Raw genomic sequence first — 15,493 nt, forward strand, 5'->3', positions numbered from 1 at the left:
ATATGAACATCTTCAGTTTAGCATCAAAACATTATGATCAAACATACAACCAAGGAACAAGAGTAGGCTGTGCACTCAGCCCTTTAAGGCTCCTCCACCATTTACAAAGATCATAACTGATCTGATTTTGATCACAATTCTATATTCCTGAAAATCCTTGTTAACTTTTCAGCCCCTTGGTAATAGAGAATCTATCTACATCTACCTTAAAAACATTTGAAGATTCTGTATCCACTGCCTGCTGAGGAAGGGAACTCCAAAGCCATTTTATGTGATGTTGTGTACACAAGTGTTACTGTCTAAACACTGTACGTCTGATATTCTGTACGAGCGTGTTACTGTCTAAACACTGTACGGTTGGATATTCTGTACGTGCGTGTTACTGTCTGAACACTGTAGAGTGTGATATTGTGTGTGCGCCTGTTACTGTCTGAACACTGTACAGTCTGATATTCTGTATGAGCGTGTTACTGTCTGAACACTGTACGGTGTCTGAACACTGTACAGTCGGATATTCTGTACGCGCCTGTTACTGTCTGAACACTGTACAGTGTGATATTCTGAACACGCGTGTTACTGTCAGAACACTGTACGGTCTGATATTCTGTACGAGCGTGTTACTGTCTGAACACTGTATGGTGTGATATTCTGTACATGCGTGTTATTGTCTGAACACTGTACAATGTGATATTCTGTATGTGCCTGTTACTGTTTGAACACTGTAGTGTGATATTCAGAAAAGACAGAAACATTGTAATCCTACCTGCAGACAAAAGGCGCATGACCATCATCCTAAACAGAACAGTACATTGAAAAGGCGAACTCACTGCTTGCAGATACTGACAGTTACCAACAGGTGGCGATAGACCCGATCCCAACGCTAGAAAACCACGTCACAGCCACATTGAAGAAACTTCATAAATCAGAACAAATTAACAAGGCAGATATCCAAAAAAATGAAACCGGATGGATCCAAAACACCCGCTTCTACGGACAACCTAAAGTACACAAAGTAGGGGTCCCCCTCAAATCCATAGTCTCCCTACCTGGAACACCATCATACAGACTAGCTAAGGAACTCCACTGAAAACTGACATACCTAGTAGAACATCCATGCCACTTCATTCACTCCACCCAAGAATTCCTAAACACCCAACACAACAAGATAGAAGAAGACGAAATAATAGTATCCTTTGACAAAACAGCCCTATTCACATCAGTTAACATCGACCTGGCCAAAGAAACACTGACCGTACTACTAGGGGAATGAAGGACACAAACACTAGACAGCACCAACTCCTTGCCCCCCAGCAAGGACAACATCCTCAAGCCTGTGTCTCACTACCCACTTCACCTTCAATGACAACTGAAAATCAACGGAACCCATGGGATCACCAATATTAGGTTTCTTAGCAGAAGCAATAATGCAGAGACTTGAACAAACAACTCTTCCCATTATCCAACCCAAACGTAGGGTCCGCTATGTGGATGACACCTTTGTCATCACAAAACGGAACAAATTAGAGGAAACCTACATCATCATCACCAATATCCTCACTGGCATAAAATTCATAAAAGAGAACAACAGACTCCCTTTCCTAGGTGTCACAGTGCAAAGAACAGCTAATGAAGAACTTTAGACTAGCTACTGCAGGAAAGCAAAACTCACACAGAAGCAATCATCCATCACCCACAATGGAGCTGCATCAGGACATTATTTAAACAGGCCACAACACAATGCAGCATCCAGGGCCTACGAGCAGAAGAAAAATACCTATACAGCGCATTCAAGAAGAATGGGTACCCAATAAACACAGTCCGCCAATTCCTAAACAACAAACCCAAGGAAACAGACACAACACGCCCTATTACCTTACATCAAAAACATCTCTGAAATGACTACTAGACTACCCTGACCCCTGGGCATCATGCTTGCCCACAAACCTACCAAAACACTGAAACAGCAGGTGATGAACCTAAAGGATCCTATACAAACACCCTGGAAAACTACTATCATCTACAAAGTACCATGCAAGGACTGTAACAAACACCGCATTGGACAGACAGGCAGAAAACGAGCCACCAAAAGACATGACCTAATATCACTACATACAGTACATACTGTACATAAAGACAAAGAAGGGGATACCACTTTGACAGGGACAACACATCCATCCTGGGACAGGCTAAACAGAGACACGCATGGAAATCAAACCGGAACTCTATCAATAAACACCTCGATTTGGACCACATTTACCAATCACTGAGAAAAAGAAACGGAAATAATATCACCCATTTTAAGAGACCAAGACACAAATAGAAAGTGGGATATAATATCAGCGCTTCACCGGAGGCTCACTGATGATGTTACCTAACGAGATCTGAAAACAAACTTTTCAGTTCAGTGAGCAAACTCACAACCTGAACCTGAACATGAGCTACAAATCTTGTCAAAAATCACAAGATGGGTGATGCCCCCATGGGTAATGGTGGTATCCATGTCGACATTCTGACATGTCTTGCGCTGGTTGCCATGACAGGGTTGTATGGTGTCATGGTCGATGTTGTTCTGAAGCCTGGGCAGTTAGCTGTTTACAGTTTGGCAGTTGTTTAAAAGCAGGAAGTGAAGGCGTAGGGAAGTTCTTGGTGAGCTGCACATCCTCATTGATAATGTGCTGCAGGCTGCGAATAACATGGCATTTCTCCGCCGGAAAGTACTGGAAGACGAAGGGAACCGTACTGGTCATATCACATGCCGGTTTCTGAGGAGGTCATTCCAGTGTCATGCTGCGGCATGTCAGAACTGGTGATCGATGAGTTGAGCATCGTATGCTGTTTTTATGAGGGTGCCCTTCGGCACAGAGACAGAGACTCTATCTTGCCCACATACATGCGCTCTCTCTCCGCCTGTTCTGCACGCGGGCTCTCTCTCCATCTCTCTCCCCACACACTTGCTTGAGGTCGCCCACTCTCTCTGCCTCTCTCCCTTGCTGCGTGCGCTCTCTCTCCACCTTCCCCCTATCCCCACACACGCGTACGCACGATCACTCTCTTTGCCTCGCTCCCCCACACGCATGCGCTCTCTCTCTCGCCCCACCCCCACACACGTACACACACTCTCTCTCCTCCCCAACGTGCGTGTGCTCTCTCTCGCTCCCCCCCCCACCACACATGGGCACTCTCTCTCCCCCCCACTACATACGCAGGCACGCTCTCTTCTCTCCCACACAGGCAGCTGTGCTCTATGCCTCATTCCCACACAGACGTGCTCATGCAGACTCCCTCTGCCTCTCTCCCCCGCATGTGCCACTCTTTCTCCCTCTCCACCTCTCTCCCCCACCTCACGAAAGGTCTCTCTGTCTCTCCCCAACCCCCCCATTTCTCCCCCGTCCTGGGTGCACTCTCACCGTCTCCCACTCCCACTCGTGCTCTTGCTGTCTCCCTCTCCCGCGCGCGGTCTCCCTCTCTCTTTCTCCGTCTCCCGCACACGCGATCTCTCCCCCCCTTACCCCTTTATCGCGCACGCGTGCACACTCTTGCTTCCTCTCTCTCTTCCTGTCCCTCATATCCATAGGTGCTCACTCTTTCCCCCTCTTGTCCAGGTGGCGCACACTCTCTCCCCCTTTTGCCCACAAGCACACACCCTCTCCCCCTTTTGTCCACACGCTCTCTCCCTCTCTTGCCCACACGCGCGCACACTCTCTCCCCCCTTGCCCACATGCACGCGCACACTCTCTCCCTCTTGCCACACGTGCATACACACTCTCTCCCCGTCTTGCCCACACGCGCACTCTCTCCCCGTCTTGCCCACACGCGCACACACTCTCTCCCTCTCTTGCCCACCCGCGCACACTCTCTCCTCCTCTTGCCCACACGCACACACTCTCTCCCCTTCTTGCCCACACGCGTACACACTCTCTCCCTCTCTTGCCCACCCGCGCACACACTCTCTCCCTCTCTTGCCCACCCGCGCACACACTCTCTCCCTCTCTTGCCCACCCGCGCACACTCTCTCCCCCTCTTGCCCACACGCGCACACACTCTCTTCCCCTCTTGCCCACACGCACACACTCTCTCCCCTTCTTGCCCACACGTGCACATTCTCTCTCCCGCTTGCCCATGTCTGCTCATCCTCTCCCCCACACATGCACACACTCTCCTCCTCTTGCACATGCACTCACTCGCTCTCCATTTTGACCACACGTGCACAGTCTCTGTCCCTCTTGTCCACATGCCCAAACTCTCCCTCCCTCTTGCCCACATGCATCTCTCTCCCTCCTGCCCACACACGCACGCGCTCTCCATCTTTCCTACATGCACATTCTCTCTTTCCCATATAAGCACGCTCTCTTACCCACCTGCTCTCTCTCCCTCTACCTCCCTCCCCCCTCCCAACACACACACACACACACTTGAGTAGATGAGGTGAATTTGCATTTGCAGATTTGTATTTGCAATCAAAAGGCACACAATCTGTAGGCAGTCAATCAATGCGACATTTTATAAATTCTTACTTTGGAAGTAGAACCAGTCTGACTCAAGGTTGGGATACAGACAGAATCTAACCTCACAACTTTCATGCATTGTCTGAGCTGAGATGTCACTTTTTTATATATTGATACAATATTAAGTTGTCTAGAGGCTGTGACTTGAAAGTAGTTCTGGGATTTACATATTAATCAATTGAGATCTGCATCCTCATTCTAAATGACTAAAGACTTAACAACAATCTAGGTTTGTTCAATACATTGAATCAGTTATATAACATTTTGATCTTTTACTATAAATTGTGTGTCCTATGATCCTGCCCCACTAGTTACCTGACGAAGGAACAGTGCTCCAAAAGCTTGTACTTTCAAATAAACCTGTTGGATTATAACCTGGTGTTGTGTGATTTTTAACTCAATTCTTTTTAAGCATTATTTTGTTTCAAAGTTGAAACTTAAAATATTTTCTAATGAGCATAAACTGGCGAAAAAACACAAAAATGAATCCAATGTGAAGGCATTCAATGTTTCATTGTAGGACGACAGTGATATATTGTCACACAAGTTGTTGCCATCATGATTCGGAAAAGATGGCAGCGGAGTAGGAGGTTCTACCTGTTTTCTTCTTTTCTCTTCCTCCTGGTGCTTTCTTTCTCTTCTCCTTCGGCTTCTTTCCCTTCATATCCCGGCCTCTGTGACGATTCTCGCCTCTGGCAATAACTCCCAGGCTGAGACAACAGCCTCCTAGCTGACACAGTGGCCTCGTGGTGTCAAGGGGCGTTCTCCTGACCTGGTACACAGCTTCCTGGCATTGGCGCAACAGCCTCCCAGCATGGCACAGTGACCTCCTGATCTGCGCAGCTGCCTCCTGGTGTGGCAACTTTCCAGCCTTCTCCTGCCCAGGCTTCTCAACATGGCGACCTCACAGCCTGGTGTAGGGGCTCCCAGTGTGGTGTGTCGCTGGCACAGTGTGGATCCAGGGCCTGGTGCAAATTGGAAGCTAGATGCCAGCTTTATCTGTTGTACTGGTCTTTTATTTCTGTAATGTTGGACATTTCATTTCTGTATGGTCTAAAATCTTGTTACTAAGGAAGCTATGCCTAGGTACTTTTGTATTAAAAGTTAGCGCTGCAATTGGCGACGTATAAACTTTTCACTCTGCTTATTTACTATGTATGACAAAAAAGACTCTTCTATTCTATTCTATTATCAGAACATTCAGGTATTACAACTGTCATTAGTCATTAGACATTGCAACAAGTGAAAATGTATAAGACAGACTCAACGTGTTTCACCCTAAGACTGCCAAGTTAATTAAATATTCAGGACTAACTACCTTGCAATAAAATTGGCTCAAATTAAAACAAGTATTTGAGGTTATGATGACTGTGACTGTAATCTTATTGATTATTAATCATTCAAAGAGCTTGCCCTCTTCCAGTCAAGATGATGGCAGAATAGGATACTCCAACCGGAGCTCCTCCACTCCTCCTATTTAATTCCTGTGGCCTGGAGGCCCGAGTGACATAGGGATGACCAGGGGTCTGAAGGCCCGAGTGTTGTTGGGACAATCAGTGGGCTTGAGGCCTGAGTGACATCAGGACGGTCAGTGGGCTGGAGGCCTGAGTGGAGCTTGGAAGGCCAGTGGTTTGGGACGCCATATAGGGTGACACTGTAAATTTTTTTACTGTACTCATGTACTTCTGTACATGAGCACACGTGACCATAAAGGATATTCTATTCTTTGATGTGATAAATAATGACAATTGTGCAAACTGCCTGTGATAGCCAAAATCCCACAATGACACGCTCATACATGGGCGTGTCAATGCCCTGTTGTCTTGGTGATGCCATGTAAAGCAGAGTAAGTGCTTGAAAAGGAAAAAGGGAAAACAAAGAAATAACAGCATGGAAATAATTAACCTGAGAGTTAGATCTCTATTTGACACCTACATCTATTGCATCCCGTTCAAATACTCGGAGTTGAAGGAAGAGGTCCAGTTTGATCTTGCGCTCTTGAAAAAGATCTTCCATCTGAGCCTGAGCTTCATCCAGCTGCTGAAGAACACTCTCTATATGATTAATTGAGCTGTTGTGTGGAGTCTTGTTGCTTGAAATGGCAGAATCCCTAACAAGAAAATAACAGTAGGGTACTTACAGTAGACAGTATTACAAATCTGAACTCCTGATATGTTTTGCAAACAAAAATCTTTACATCATTTAAAGTCATTACTTTGATGTCAATAAGTTTGTTGAATATTCCACATGACATCCAATTGCATTATCAATAAGTAAAAAGAATATTCACGTTTCAAATGAGAAATGCACTGTAACCTGTAAAGAAAATAATGCTTGTAAATGAGAAGTGAATGCCTCCTGGCAGATCCACAGTTATAAGACTGTACCACTTGGAAATGGTGACTTTTCTCGCTATATAATACATTAGAAATAAGTGAGTATAACACACTAGTCAGAGGAAGATCAGTACCTGTATGTAAAAATACACACTTAAACAAGTGGCTCAGTGGTTAGCACTGTTGTCCCACAGCGCAAGGGACCCAGGTTCGATTCCAGCTTCGGGCGACAGTCTGAATGAAGTTGCACATTCTCCCCACATCTGCGTGAATTTCCTCCAAGTGCTACGGTTTCCTCCCACAATCCAAAGATGTGCAGGTCAGGTGAATTGGCCATGCTAAATTGCCCATAGTGTTAGATGCATTAGTCAGGGGTAAATATAGGGTAGGGGAATGGGTCTGGGTGGGTTACTCTTCAGAGGGTCGGTGTGGACTTGTTGGGCCAAAGGGCCTGTTTCATACTGCAGGGAATCTAATTTAATCTAATAACATGTTGAGCTGAGAATGATGTTTATGTAATAGAAATAAATAATTGTCTCACAAATTTGAATTAAGAGGCCAACTTAAACAAATGTGCACTGGTTGTGAGAGCCTTATCCATCAGGATCACATTTTATCATAAACCATGGTGCTCTGAACAGAATCAGCTCTGAACTCTCACTAAGATCCATCACAGAAACTCTCATATTCCAATCATTTAACTAAAGTAACTGAATAACATTCCATCCAGAAAACGTTTGGATTAAAGACAAATATGAAACATAAACGTGCATTAGTGTGAGGTGTAGAGTATTTCTTAAATGGTGGAAAGATTAGGAAATGTCCTTGTTCAGAAGGCACTGAAAGCTAAAATACAGTACAGCAAGCAATCAGGAACGTAAAACTTATAATGGCCTTTGTCGCAAGAGGAAGCTGAGTACGATTGTACCTGAGTACGGTTTGCAGTTTTGGTTCTCCTTACTAAAGCAAGATTGTACTTGCCATTCGGGAATGCAACAGAAATTCAGACAAATAATTCCGAGGATGACAGCATAGTACCAAGCGAAGAGATTGAGTACATTTGTCCTGTAGTCTCTAGCACTTAGAAGAGTAAGCAGTGATCTCATATGCTAGACACAGAAGATGCAGGAAGGGTGTGTGTGTGTGTCTGTCTGGTGGTGGGGTGGAATGGTGGTCTAGGACCAAGGACACAGTCTAAGAATCAGTGGCAAGCCAATCAGGTGACACATCAGGAATAATGTCTTAGGAACTCTCTGCCCAAGAGGGCTGACATTGAGTATATTCAAGACAAATCAGGTCATTCAGCCCCTTAAGCTTACTCAACTATTCTAGGCTATGACTTCTAGGGATAAAGGGACAGTGTGGGAAAACGGTAAAACGGTAATTTACACAGAAATACAATCTTCTTAAGAACCATGTGAACATTCTCCTGGTTTCAAGAACTAGAAACTTCAGTTATAAGGACAGACTAAAGAAGTTGGGACTGTTCTCCTTGGAAGGAAGGTTAAGAAGAAATTTGATAGAGGTTTTCCAAATCATGAGTGGCTGGATAGAGCAGAGAGGACAAAATTGTTCTTGTCTATTAAGAAATAAGACCAAGTGGGCACTTTAGCAAGGGTGATGTGAGAAAAAAGAAACCTTTTTCACACAGTGGGTAGTTAGAATATCGAAAGCATTGCCTGAAAATGTGGTGGTGGCAGCTTCATTTGAGGCACTCATGATTATTTGCATAGAAATGACAATTGATGGGTATGGGGAAAAAGCAGGGACTGCACCAGGTAGGACATTCATCTACGGTGGGCCAAATGGCCTCCCTCCTGTGTTGTAACAATGCTGTGATTCTGAGCTTCACACACAAGTTACTGAGTGTCTTTAATTGGCTGTATCCATTGTTTACCCTAGTGCACTAACAAAAGAAACTTTCAATTTTCCTTAATTTTACTCTTCAATATTATTAAGGATATTATGATATATCATTATTAAACTGGACACAGTTCAGAAGAGATTTGCCAGATGTTGCTGGGAATGGAGTGTTTGAGTTATCAGGAGAGATAGGGACTTTTTTCCACTGGAATTGAGGAGGTTGAGGGGTGACCTCACTGAGGACTATAAAATAATGAGAGGTATACATAAGGTGAATAGCAAATGTCTTTTCCCTTGGGTGGGAGATTTCAAGACTAGGGGACATATTTTTAAGGTGCAAGATTTTACAAATACATGGATAGGGTTAATTTGTTTTTAAAACGTAGAGTGGTTTGTATGTGGAATGAATTTTCAGAGGAAATGGTGGATGCTAGTACAGTTACAACATTTAAAAGACTTTGAGATAAATACACGAATAAGGAGGGATATGGGCCGAGCACAGGCAGGTGGCACTGTTCGGTTTGGGGTTATGGACTGAAGGGTCTGTTTCCATGCTGTACATTCTATGTATGTTTTTATGCTCATTCTTTGCTTTCCTAATGTCTACTTTTAATTTCAACCCTACACTTGCTGCACTTCTCTGGAGTTTCTGCAGTCTGGACCCCAGGGTCATCTTTTCCTCTGAACTCTTTGTCATTCAGAAGGCAAATCCCATCCTTTGTTACTCCCATCCTTTTTCTTTGAGGGAAAATACTTGCTTTGAATCCTCACCATCTCCTTCTTTGAATGCTTCCAACTGATTCAGCATAGATTTGTCTTCAAGGAACTGCTCACAATACACTTTAGCAAAATCCCCACTCAATAAAATCAGCTTTTATCTAGTTAAGAACTTTACTCCTGATCTTTGGCCATATGTGCCAGACAATGACCATCTCCATCATGAACAAATCTAACTATTTAAAGTCATAGTCATAGATGTGCACAGCATGGAAACAGACCCTTCGGTCCAACCCATCCAGATATCCCAACCCAATCTAGTCCCACCTGCCAGCACCTGGCCCATATCCCTCCAAACGCTTCCTATTCATATACCCATCCAAATGACTATTAATGTTGCAATTGTGCCAACCTCCACCATATCCTCTGGCAGCTCATTCCATACACGTACCACCCTCTGCGTGAAAAAGTTACCCCTTACGTCTCTTTTATATCTTTCCCCTCTCACCCTAAACCTCTGCCCTCGAGTTGGGACACCCCAACCCCAGGGAAGAGACTTTGCTTATTTATCCTATCCATACCCTTCATAATTTTATAAGCCTCTATAAGATCACCCCTCAGCCTCCGAAGCTCCAGGAGAAATAGCCCCAGCCTGTTCAGCCTCTCCCTGTAGCTCAGATCCTCCAACCCTGGCAACATCCTTGTAAATCTTTTCTGAACCCTTTCAAGTTTCACAACATCTTTCCGATAGGAAGGAGACCAGAATTGCACGCCTGCACTCCAAGGTCTCTTTGTTCAGCAACACTCCCTAGGACCTTACCATTAAGTGTATAAGTCCTGCTAAGATTTGCTTTCCCAAAATGCAGCACCTCGCACTTATCTGAATTAAACTCCATCTGCCACTTCTCAGCCTATTGGCCCATCTGATCAAGATCCTGTTGTAATCTCAGGTAACCCTCTTCACTGTCCACTACACCTCCAATTTTGGTGTCATCTGCAAACTTACTAACTGTACCTCTTATGCTCACATCCAAATCATGTATGTAAATGACAAAAAGTAGAGGGCCCAGCACCGATCCTTGTGGCACTCCACTGGTCACAGGCCTCCTGTGTGAAAAACAACCCTCTACCACCACCCTCTCTCTGTCTTCTACCTTTGAGCCAGTTCTGTATCCAAATGGCTAGTTCTCCCTGTATTCCATGAGATCTAACCTTGCTAATCAGTCTCCCATGGGGAACCTTGTTGAACACCTTACTGAAGTCCATATAGATCACTGCTCTGCCCTCATCGAAGTAACAATCTTCTTTGTTACTTCATCAAAAAACTCAATCAAGTTTGAGAGACATGATTTCCCACGCACAAAGCCATGTTGACTATCCCGAATCAGTCCTTGCCTTTCCCAATACGTGTACATCCTGTCCCTCAGGATTCCGTCCAACAACTTGCCCACCACCGAGGTCAGGCTCAGCGGTCTATAGTTCCCTGGCTTGTCCTTACCACCCTTCTTAAACAGTGGCACCACGTTTGCCAACCTCCAGTCTTCCAGCATTTCACCTGTGACTATCGATGATACAAATATCTCAGCACAGGGCCCAGCAATCACTTCTCTAGTTTCCCACAAAGGTCTCGGGTACACCTGATCAGATCCTGGGGATTTATCCACTTTTAACCGTTTCAAGACATCCAGCACTTCCTCCTCTGTAATCTGGACATTTTGCAAGATGTCACCATCTATTTCCCTACAGTCTATATCTTCTATATCCTTTTCCACAGTAAATACTGATGCAAAATATTCATTTAGTATCTCTCCCATTTTCTGCAGCTCCACACAAAGGCCGCCTTGCTGATCTTTGAGGGGCCCTATTCTCTCCCTAGTTACCCTTTTGTCCTTAATGTATTTGTAAAAACCCTTTGGATTCTCCTTAATTCTATTTACCAAAGCTATCTCATGTCCCCGTTTTGCCCTCCCGATTTCCGTCCTTAGTATACTCCTACTTCCTTTATACTCTTCTAAGGATTCACTCGATCTATCCTGTCTATACCTGATATATGCTTCCTTCTTTTTCTTAACCAAACTCTCAATTTCTTTAGTCATCCAGCATTCCCTATACCTACCAGCCTTCCCTTTCACCCTGACAGGAATATACTTTCTCTGGATTCTCGCTATCTCATTTTTGAAGGCTTCCCATTTTCCAGCCGTCCCTTTACCTGCGAATATCTGCCTACAATCACCTTTTGCAAGTTCTTGCCTAATACTGTCAAAATTGGCCTTTCTCCAATTTAGAACTTCAACTTTTAGATCTGGTCTATCTTTTTCCATCACTATTTTAAAACGAATAGAATTATGGTCGCTGGCCCCGAAGTGCTCCCCCACTGACATCTCAGTCACCTGCCCTGCTTTATTTCCCAAGAGTAGGTCAAGTTTTGCACCTTCTCTAGTAGGTACATCCACATACTGAATCAGAAAATTGTCTTGTACACACTTAACAAATTCCTCTTCATCTAAACGGCAGTCCCAGTCAATGTTTGCAAAGTTAAAATCCCCTACCATAACCACCATATTATTCTCACAGATAGCTGAGATCTCCTTACAAATTTGTTTCTCAATTTCCCTCTGACTATTGGGGGGTCTATAATACAATCCCAATAAGGTGATCATCCCTTTCTTATTTCTCAGTTCCACCCAAATAACTTCCCTTGATGTATTTCCAGGAATGTCCTCCCTTAGCACAGCTGTAATGCTATCCCTTATCAAAAATGCCACTCCCCCTCCTCTCTTGCCTCCCTTTCTATCCTTCCTGTAGCATTTGTATCCTGGAACATTAATCTGCCAATCCTGCCCATCCCTGAGCCATGTTTCCATAATTGCAATGATATCCCAGTCCCATGTTCCTAACCATGCCCTGAGTTCGTCTGCCTTCCCTGTTAGGCCCCTTGCATTGAAATAAATGCAGTTTAATTTATTAATCCTAACTTGTCCCTGCCTGCCCTGACTGTTTGACTCACTTCTGTTCTCAGCTGTACCCGTCTCAGATCGATCTCTTTCCTCACTATCTCCCTGAGTCCCACTCCCCACCTTACTAGTTTAAATCCTCCCGAACAGTTGTAGCAAATTTCCCTGCCAATATATTAGCCCCCTTCCAATTTAGGTGCAATCCGTCCTTCTTGTACAGGTCACTTCTATCCCTAAAGAGATTCCAATGATCCAAAAATGTGAATCCTTCTCCCATACTCCTGCACTCACTAGCTCATAGCACTGGGAATAATCCAGATATTACTACCCTTGAGGACCACCTTTTTAAATTTCTACCTAACTCTCTGTAATCTCCCTTCAGAGTCTCAACCTTTTCCCTTCCAATGTGGACAATGACCTCCTGCTGGCCCCTCTCCCCCGTGAGAACATTCTGCACCCTCTCGGAGACATCCTTGATCCTGGCACCAGGCAAACAACACACCATCCTGCTTTTTCTCTGCTGGCCACAGAAACGTCTGTCTGTATCTCTGACTACAAAATCCCCTAACACAATTGATCTCTTGGAAGCCGACGTACTCCTCGATGCATTAGAGCCAGTCTCAATACCAGAAACTTGGCTGTTCGTGCTACGTTCCCCTGAGAATCCATCACCCCTTACATTTTCCAAAACTGCATACCTGTTTGAAATGGGTATATCCACAAAAGACTTCTGCTCTAGTTGCCTACCTCTCTTACCCTTCCTGGAGTTATGTGACTGTATCTGAGACTTTCCCCCCTTTCTATAACTGCCATCCATCACATACTGTTGCTGTTGCAAATTCTTCATCACTTCTATTTGTCTCTCCAACCGATCCACTTGATCTGATAAGATTCGCATCCAACAACATTTATGGCAGATATAATCCGCAGTAACCCTTAAACTCTCTTTAAACTCCCACATCTGACAATAAGTACATATCACTGTAAAGGAGAAAGTGAGGACTGCAGATGCTGGAGATCGGAGCTGAAAACGTGTTGCTGGAAAAGCGCAGCAGGTCAGGCAGCATCCAACCCATCAACCTTCAGATACATTGTATCATCCGTCATCATATCCGCCACCTCCAAATGGACCCCACCACCAGAGATATATTTCCCTCCCCTCCCCTATCAGCGTTCCGAAAAGACTCTCGTCAGGTCCACATCCCCCACCAACCCAACCTCCACTCCCGGCACCTTCCCCTGCAACCGCAAGAAATGCAAAACTTGCGCCCACACCTCCCCCCTTACTTCCCTCCAAGGTCCCAAGGGATCCTTCCATATCCGCCATAAATTCACCTGCACCTCCACACACATCATTTACTGCATCCGCTGCACCCGATGTGGCCTCCTCTTTATTGGGGAGACAGGTGGCCTAGATTAGATTAGATTAGACATACAGTGTGGAAACAGACCCTTCGGGTCAACAAGTCCACACCGACCTGCCGAAGCGCAACCCACCCATACCACTACATTTACCCCATTACCTAACACTACGGGCAATTTAGCATGGCCAATTCACCTAACCTGCACATCTTTGTGACTGTGGGAGGAAACCGGAGCACCCGGAGGAAACCCACGCAGACACAGGGAGAACATGCAAACTCCACACAGTCTGTCGCCTGAGTCGGGAATTGAACCCGGGTCTCAGGCGCTGTGAGGCAGCAGTGCTAACCACTGTGCCACCGTGCCGCCCACAACAGATTAAGGACACACAAGGAAGAGTCAGACACCCCAGATGGGACTTGAAGCCACGACCTACTTGCGAAACGTTTCAGAGAACACCTCTGGGACACTTGGACCAACCAATCAAACCACCCCGTGGCTCAACACTTCAACTCCCCCTCCCATTCCACCAAGAACATGCAGGTCCTTGGACTCCTCCATCGCCAGACCATAGCAACTCGACGGCTGGAGGAAGAGCACCTCATCTTTCGCCTAGGAACCCTCCAACCACAAGGGATGAACTCAGATTTCTCCAGTTTCCTCATTTCCCCTCCACCCCCACCATGTCTCAGTCAAATCCCTCGAACTCAGCATCGCCCTCCTAACCTGCAATCTTCTTCCTGACCTCTTCGCCCCCACCCCCACTCCGGCCTTTCACCCTCACCTTGACCTCCTTCCACCTATCGCATTTCCAACACCCCTCCCCCAAGTCCCTCTTCTCGACCTTGTATCTTAGCCTGCTGGACACACTTTCCTCATTCCTGAAGAAGGGCTCATGCCCGAAAGCTCTATATCACTGTAAAGGCCATTTTTGCTCCTTCACAATCTGCAGACCCAGAAAATAACAGTCTTATTCCTCTCCAAACACTGCCCCAGGTTAAATTAATAGCTAGGCTTATATTTAAAGTTTAATCAAGAGACTTATCTCCAAAAACATATAATCAAGAAAGAATCCACTGTACCCACTACTGCAGCCTTTCTCTTGGACTGACTTAAAACAACAATTAACTTATCTGATTCTGTGTTGTGAACTTCACCCAACAGTTCCTCCAAGTTTAGTTGTGAACTTCACTGTTTGTTAATTTTCCCAGATGAACTCCCATGTCCAGCGATACATGAATTCAAACAGCAAAGGCAGTAACTGTGCAGGTTTTCTCTCTCTCTCCTGCACTGTCCTCACCATGTGTTTCCTTTGTCTGCTCTCCTCCCTTTTAGACTGCTGTTGTTGCCCTTCACATCACTGAATTCTCCATCAACAACAAATTGGGAGATATCATTAATTATAAATTTAACTGGTTTAACTATTTAAATATTATAACTACAAGAGTAGTTCAAAACTGGGAATTCTGCAGCAAGTTAATTCACTCCTGTGTCGCCAAAGACTGCCTGTCATTCACATACACATCATACATCAGAGGGTTTGCCTGGATGAGTACAACTCTAACAAAACTCTCTCCACAAGAAATGCAGCATCAAAAAGGATAAGGAAGCTTGTTTGATTGGAACTCTAACCACCCTCAACATACACTCTCACCACCACAGTGTGCACTTGCAGTTTACGAGACGCACTGAAGCAATTCACTACAGCTCCTTCAACAGCTCTTTCCAAACTCATGGCCGCCACTGAAGGACAAGG

At 45.0% G+C, this 15,493-nt stretch overlaps 1 protein-coding gene across 5 annotated transcripts in view; it reads right to left on the reverse strand.

The window, feature by feature from the left end:
* Positions 1–15,493, reverse strand: part of LOC132815624 (triple functional domain protein) — a 547,994-nt gene that overhangs the window by 261,150 nt on the left and 271,351 nt on the right. For all 5 annotated transcript variants that reach the window (XM_060824568.1, XM_060824569.1, XM_060824567.1 and 2 more), the window contains one exon: positions 6,441–6,615. In XM_060824568.1, the coding sequence (XP_060680551.1) occupies positions 6,441–6,615 (175 nt within the window). The remainder of the gene's footprint in view (positions 1–6,440; positions 6,616–15,493) is intronic.

Source organism: Hemiscyllium ocellatum, chromosome 5 (genome assembly GCF_020745735.1).
Source record: "Hemiscyllium ocellatum isolate sHemOce1 chromosome 5, sHemOce1.pat.X.cur, whole genome shotgun sequence".
NCBI lineage: Eukaryota > Metazoa > Chordata > Chondrichthyes > Orectolobiformes > Hemiscylliidae > Hemiscyllium > Hemiscyllium ocellatum.